The 7,017-nt window shown below is 52.1% G+C and overlaps 1 protein-coding gene across 1 annotated transcript; it reads right to left on the bottom strand.

Moving 5' to 3' along the window:
• Positions 1 to 2,253: 2,253 nt before the first annotated feature.
• Positions 2,254 to 6,807, bottom strand: APOD (apolipoprotein D). The gene is made up of 5 exons (XM_010001725.1): positions 6,750 to 6,807; positions 5,630 to 5,807; positions 5,225 to 5,346; positions 3,390 to 3,478; positions 2,254 to 2,605 (listed from the first exon to the last, which is right to left on the bottom strand). The coding sequence occupies exons 2-5, from the start codon at positions 5,750 to 5,752 to the stop codon at positions 2,370 to 2,372; spliced, it is 570 nt and encodes a 189-aa protein (XP_010000027.1). The 5' UTR covers positions 5,753 to 5,807; positions 6,750 to 6,807; the 3' UTR covers positions 2,254 to 2,369.
• Positions 6,808 to 7,017: the final 210 nt, after the last annotated feature.

The raw sequence follows: 7,017 nt of genomic DNA, 5'->3' as shown, positions 1-7,017 counted from the left end.
GAGGGACCCCCCGGGGGGCCCCGTCCGACCCGCCCTTCAGCGCTGCCAGGGACGGGGCATCCGCAGCTGCGCTGGGCAACCTGGGCCAGTGTCTCAGCCCCCTCACGCTAAATTCAGAATGTCTTAACCCAAAGCTGCCCCCTCTCAGTTTTTGAAACCGTTTCCCCTTGTCCTGTCACTACATGGCTTCGTAAGAAGTCCCTCCCCAGCTTTCCTGTAGCCCCCTCGGGTACTGGAAGGCTGCTATGAGGTCTCCCTGGAGCCTCCTCCCGCTGAACAGCCCCAGCCCGTTCAGCCTGTCTTCACAGGAGAGGTGCTACAGCCCTCAAATCATCTTCATGGCCCATCTTGCAGGGAAAGCAGCTGCTGCTCCGTGCAGCCCCTCACGAGATGCCCACAAAGCCCCTCCACACAGCGACGTGAGGTACCGTGCCCAGCGTGTTTGGCAGAACGACCTGGGCTTGTCACAGGGTCACCATGACACAAGAAAAGGGGCAGCACAGTGTCCAGAGGGCTCAGAGATTGTGTGTTTGTGCCATTGAATAAAACACTCCTGTCTCTCAGCAGGGTCTGCAGATGCCAGTTGCCAGCCAGACCCAGGGATGATGGGCAGCTCTCCTGTAGAGCTGCAGGTTCCCACTCCAGGGGCTCAGTGCCTGCAGAGCCACCCCACAAAGGGCTGGCAGCACAGCTGCAAGGGAACCTGGGCTACAGCATCATCATCCATTTGAGGAAGCAAACAGGGATCTGACGAAGCAGTGATTAAATTATCTAGCCAAAAAATCTAACACATCTGGGAGCCACCGTGCAGCTGTCAGCGTCCTGGCATGTCCTCTGTCATCCTTACAGCCTAAGGATGAGGGTGGAGTGTTTGATTTTGTGTCACAGGAACTGTGGCGTTAGTATTTAAAGTTTAAACGGAAAATGGATTAAACATGGCAGTTGTTTCTGATCCCTGCAAGGCGTCCCTCCTATCTCAGCTGTCTCCAACTGGTAAAGATCAGTGAAATGCTGCTCCCTGCTCAGTTCCTGTACCCCTTGCAGGGCAAGGCAGGGCTTTGCTGCACACACACTGATCAGGATCCCACCACAGTTAGTGCAGAACATTGCCTGCTTACAGTATTCTATGTCTACATCATTATTTCTTCATGTCAATAAATGCAACAGGAGATGGGATCACTGCCAGCCAAAGCTACAACATGGGTTTGCTGGCATGGCTCAGATGATGGGAAAAGCCCACGCATCTGCTGCCAGAGCAGTGGAAAGACCTCCAAGCTCCAGGAGCAAACCATTTCACTTCAGACATGGCTACTCACGTTGCGCTGCATTGCATTCCTGTTGTCACAGTGCCTTAGAGGAGGGGCAGACCCTGTACACTGAACCCCCTCCCCAGCCTGCAGCTGGGAAGATACAAAAGCCCCCAAACAGATATTTTTATTTCATTTTTAATGAGTTGCATCAATGCTATTCAAGCAGAGCTGTTGTGGCACCTGGGGAGCACCTGCCGGGGCAGGTGCGGTGCCAGCGGGCACTGGGCACGTACAAAAGCAGTGAGCAGGATATCTGGCAGAGCCTGCCATCTCCGTGTTTGGGAAAAGCCTTGGGAGGAGAAGACAAGGGAGCAGCCTCATCTCTCTCCATCTGCTTACAGGTACTCTAAAAGCAGACTTCTTGGGAGTGCAGAACTAGCCTCACTTGAGGCAAGTCACTTACAGACACTCCAGATGGAGCAATGATGAATTTCTGGACAGTTTTAGACTTCTCAGACTTTAAATACAAAGGGCCAGATCTGATTTCTAGCAAGAAGGTATGCTGACTTGGCAGTAACATACACCTACAGCCCTGCACCAGAAAACATTTCAGACACCCAAGCCTTAGTTCTGAGGCTTCAGGACCAAGCCCCTGTATCTGGGTGTTGCTGCTGGGAAGGCAGTGCTTGCAGTGTCCCTCAGACACAATAGACTCCTAACAGGTCCAGGAGCATCAAGACAAAAATGGGAAGCAAATCTGGGGCACATGACAAAAGATTTTCCCTTGGAACTAATACTTGCACATCACATCTCATACCCTTTCCTATCCTCATGCTGCAAGAATCACAGCAACAGCAGAGCTTCACATCTGCACTCCAGAGTTTCTTTTCTTCACACATTAGCTCTGAATCAGTGAATTATTCTGCAAAAGTCAGAGCGAGATGAAGAAGAAGGGATAGCAATAGAGGGAAGGACAGCAAGGAGTAACTCAGGGCTGGCAAACTACTGTTAGCAAAGGAAATATTACATTTCTATGTTACAAAGAGAAATTCTAATGGATAATAAAGAAAGCAACAAAGTTCACTGCTGGTCTGGTGCTGTCTCGTTGTGTGCCAAGAGTTACATCTCAGGAGGGCAGTTAAGTTGATCCACGGGCATCATTTTCTCAGTGTCAATCTTGTAGGACTGGAGAACACTCTTCAGGTGCTCCACAGTTTCTGGGTGCATGTCAGGAGCTCTTGATAAAATCCAGGCATAGTCCATGTGGAAGAGCCAGAGGATGTTGGTGCAGGAGTAAACCAGTGAATAGTTTTCATAGTCAGTGGAGATGACCCAGTAAGGAGCAGAAGGCATGACTAGAAGAAAAAAGGGCACAGTTTAGTCTGACTGTGCTCATGAACAAAAATAGTTCTTCTTAAGTACCCCTGCTCCACTCATTTCTCCAAATAACTCATCTGTGTTAGTGCTATGGGACAGCCAAGGAAAAGAGATGAGGGAGCAGGAGAAAAAGGGACCCAAGAGGAGACTCCTGTTCCCTTTCCAAGTGTTGCTGTGGACAGAGGAAGGTGCTCTGCAATGTGAATAAAATGCACTGCACTTCAGCAGGTCCCTGTCACATGTTACATTGGCAAGGGAAGAAAAAGCAAACAAAACCACTTTATTAGTGGTCATTAAAAGGCACTTGTCAGCAGAGACAGGGCAGGCTAGTAGCTATATCGCTGTGTTCAGAAAAACAAGCCTACTCCTGGTCCTTGCTGTGGCTGTGGGGCTGCCTCCCCTGCCTCCCCACTCCCTGTCCCTGCCTGCGAAATGACCTGGAGGGACAGTAAGCTGCTGATCTTTCTTGCTTTGACACTAGTTGCTGAAGAATGCTCTGCAGCTGTAGGGGCTGTTGCTGTGGATGATGTATGAACATCACCAAACCCTGCCTGCTGCTCACAATGTCTGTCCTAGCCCTTTACCACTGCCCCATCAAGCTGTGCTGAAGTCCCTGGGGTAGCTTTGTCTCTTGCTGTGCCAATTTTGCACCCCTGATGACACGCAGCAGTGCCAGCTCCCTGCAGGTGCTGCCCTCCAGTGCTGCTGGGGCCAGCGGGCACCCGGGGGCTGGGGACTGCGAGCCTCCAGCCACACACTTACACCAGTTAAAGCGGACCCCCAGCTTGGCTGGCTCCTTGACATCCATGTGCATGATTTCTCCTTCGACTTCATTGACTTTGCCACTGGAACTAAGGGGAGAACGAAAAGTCGACAAATAAAATCAGGTGAGTTTGAAATCGCTTTTTTTCCCCTTCTTCTTCACCCCTTCTGATGTATCCACCTGCCACCAGGTGGCTGAAACATGTACTGGCTGATCACAGCATCCCTGAGGAACAGTTCTCCCCTGGGGACGGTCTCAGCAGTGCCCCGGAGCACACCAGGTCCCGGGACGTGGGCAGCAGCAGCAGGACAAACGCTCTCCAGGTTAAACTGCCCCAGGGGGTCTCCCTCCAAGTGCTCCTGCCAGCGGGGTGTACAGTGAAGAGAAGAGTAAGACCAAGACCCCCTGCACAGGATGGGAGGATCCCAGCAACTCAACTTCTGCTAGATGTGGAAAGCATGTGTTCACATCTGTTTAATCACCCGCGTTTTTTCCAGGTCACGGCACATTCCTCTGCACACAAATTACCTGTCCCTGCCTGGTGAGCCAGGGTTTGTTTCACTGCTGGGTCAGAGCACTGCCCTGCTGGCAGCAAGCCCTTCGACTCTGGCTGCCTGTCTTACAATTGCATTTTTCCTTGCCTGCCTCCACACCTGGACACTACCTGCGGGCCAGCAAAGTTTCGTGCTTGCCTGTGAAACAGGAACACCCAAGGAGGCAGAAGCTAATGCTGCCAGCAGCAGACATCTAGGGGCTGATGCTGGAGCCATGCACAATGCACACCTGACGTGAAACGTTCCTGACATTTCAGGGTCCTGAGCTGCTACAGCATTGACAATAATGGTCAGATTAATCTCCTGCAGATTAATGCAGGTGCAAATAAAAGGCCAGCTGTTTCCCAGGCACTGCTGAGCAGCAGAGCTGCAGAGACAAGTGCTGCCCAGTCGGCGAGAGGCATGGACACAGCTCTGCTGGACACAGGGGATGTGTTGCTGCCTTGTTGTTATTGTGAGGCAGAACAAAGTCCCCACGCCGCGCTGGGGAGCGCGGGGGACGGCGCTGAGGTCGCTCCCTCTCACTCATTCAGCCACTCACAGCAGCACCCCACAACAGCCGGGGCTGGTGATGGGAACAGATTAACTAATATCCACATCTGTCCACACAAAAAGCCAGGAAGGCTCGGGATAATCGCAAACTATCACGTATAATAAAGGGAACAATCCGTGCATCCCCTTTGCTCCTTGATTTAGACTGGCAATGATTGCTGATCCCCTTACACAGCAGTTACTACCAGTGCAAGGTAAAAGCTCCAGAAATAGGCTGAAAAATATTTAAGTAAAAATAGTCAGTGTTCTTCACTTTTCCTGCCCTTTTCATTGGGTCCCGTTACTTCAGAGCAGAAAGAAGCACAGGGCATAAGGTGGTGGCTGCCAGTCCACAAGCAGCCCTGTAACCCCTCCAGGAAGGACCCAGGACATACGGCTTGTCAGCCATTACTGGGGATCAGAAACCAGTCAGGTGGGAGACCAAGCTATTTCACACTGGAGTCACCATGTGAATTTGATTTATTTTCTTACTACTCATTTTGGACAATGAGACACAGACCTGGTGAGCACCAGGGAAGTACTGGCAGAAACCAGAGACTCACATCTCTGCCGTCACCACAGCAAAGCCCATTATGTCAACAGAGCCACTGCAAACACAGGGTGCCTCCCCCAACACCCCCAAACCCAGAACCAGGCAATCTGGAGAAAAACACCCATCCAGGACAGCAAGAGAGGTGACAGGAGTGCCACTGCTGCAGCGAGGACATGGCCTGAACGCAAACACTTACAGTAGCTCCTTGTTGATCACCTTGAACTTCCCATTCTCCTTCAGCGAGTAGTTTGCGTGGATGCAGCTTCCTTTCTCAAAACCTGAGGGCAGCTTCTCTATCTCGTACCATATCCCCAAATACTGACAGAAGAAAGAGAGATGCTTTTAGCACGAGAGGGCTGAGGCAGAGCAGCCTGGCTGGTTTGCCAGGAGAGTTTTTCCTACTCAGTTCATCCAAGCATCTGCCTCCGTGGTGCGGGAGGCTGTGGGAGGTGACTGGGGCTGCAGCCCCACATGGGCAGCTCTGGCACAAGGAGACCAGGCCTGCCAAACCCCCATGCACCCCAAGAGTTTGTCCTGGCTCCCTTGCCTCCTTAGCCTGACTCACTACTCGCCATGAAATGTTTAGAAAAGGTTTCCACACCTTGTGGATATCAAAGTCTTCTTGTACCGGTGGATCTGGGCATGATCCCATGTGAAACATCTGGCCTTTCCCAAAGCCCAGGAAGCTGAGCAGGATCAAGAGCCGCACTGCTGTGCCCAGCATGGCTGCACCGGGGTGCGGGTGGGAAACGGACCTGGGAAGGAGGAAAACAGCTGAGCTAGGACCTCCCTGGAGCAGAACTTTGTGTGAAATACAGCAAAAAGGACAGGAAGTTTGCAGCAGAGCACTTTGGAGGCACAGCAAGAGGAAAAGGATAATGAGAAGAGCATAAAGGCACTGTGCCAAGTAAGTCCCCAGCCTCAAACAGTCTCAAGCCCTGCCTGTGCTCTGGATGTGCCCAGCAGCGCTGTAGAAAGCAAGACAATGCACCCAGCACCCACACCTGACATGGAACAAGATGCAGGGGTGACAAATGCCAGAGGACACGCAGAAGCATCATCATCTGTCCAAAGCCGACGCAAGGGGAAATGCAGAGATACTTACTATAAAATGCTGGAGCATCAGGAACAGGCTCCAGAGCCAGGACCCTGGGACAAGGAAGTGAGCAGGGTACCTGTGCAGGAGCCTGCATGCAAGAGGGACAACCCCATGTTTGCCAGGGCTGTCTGGCCCTGCAAGGTGGTGGGAGGGATGCAGCTGCTGCTGGGGGGGGGTCTTCATGTGCTGGGATGTACACAGCACTGCAGGGTGGGAGAGTTGGTCAGGACTCAAATTAGCACCAAATAAAACATGAACTGACCCCAAAAGTGTGCTGCAAGGAGGGAAAGAACATTTTCCAGCAGACCAGAGGTGGGAGCTGTGCTGCTCACCCCCAAGCAGCCCCTGTAGCCAGGATGTTGCCAATGTGCTTCAGGCTCTTCTTGGGACAGGTTGGCAACTTACAGACCCTGCAACATGGGGCTGCTCTGCTTCCCTGCCCAGAAACTCCTTCACGGAGCAGCAATAGCATTTTCCCCAAGTTTAAAAGAAAATGCCAGTCTGTGTCCAGCCACAGGGCATGGACCCCACTGCGGACACAAATGCAGCTCCCATTTTGAATCTCTTAATTCAGGAACGTACCTTGGCTGATGAGGTGGGGAAGAGATGAACAGTTTCCCACAGGTGGAGTGATGCTCTGCAGAGGAGCAGGGCTGCAAGGAACAGCTCTGTGGTGAGCTCTCCGCCTCGTCGTTTTATAAGCGCACTGGGATCATCACTATTCAGCAGTAGCACAAGCCACTCCCTGGTCCTTGACATGTTTTGGTATTTTGTCAGGCTAGTCAGCTGCCTTGGATCTGCAGCTGGTACAAAGCTGGAGATGGGCTGCAACTTGGCTGCTCACCCAGGCAAACAAAGGCATCCCACGTGTCTGGGTATCGCTTCACAGC

This window comes from Chaetura pelagica, unplaced genomic scaffold, assembly GCF_000747805.2.
Source record: "Chaetura pelagica isolate M959 unplaced genomic scaffold, ChaPel_1.0 scaffold807, whole genome shotgun sequence".
Classification (NCBI taxonomy): Eukaryota; Metazoa; Chordata; class Aves; order Apodiformes; family Apodidae; genus Chaetura; species Chaetura pelagica.
Note: the sequence above shows the minus strand (reverse complement) of the source record. Positions and strands in the feature narration are given on the sequence as shown.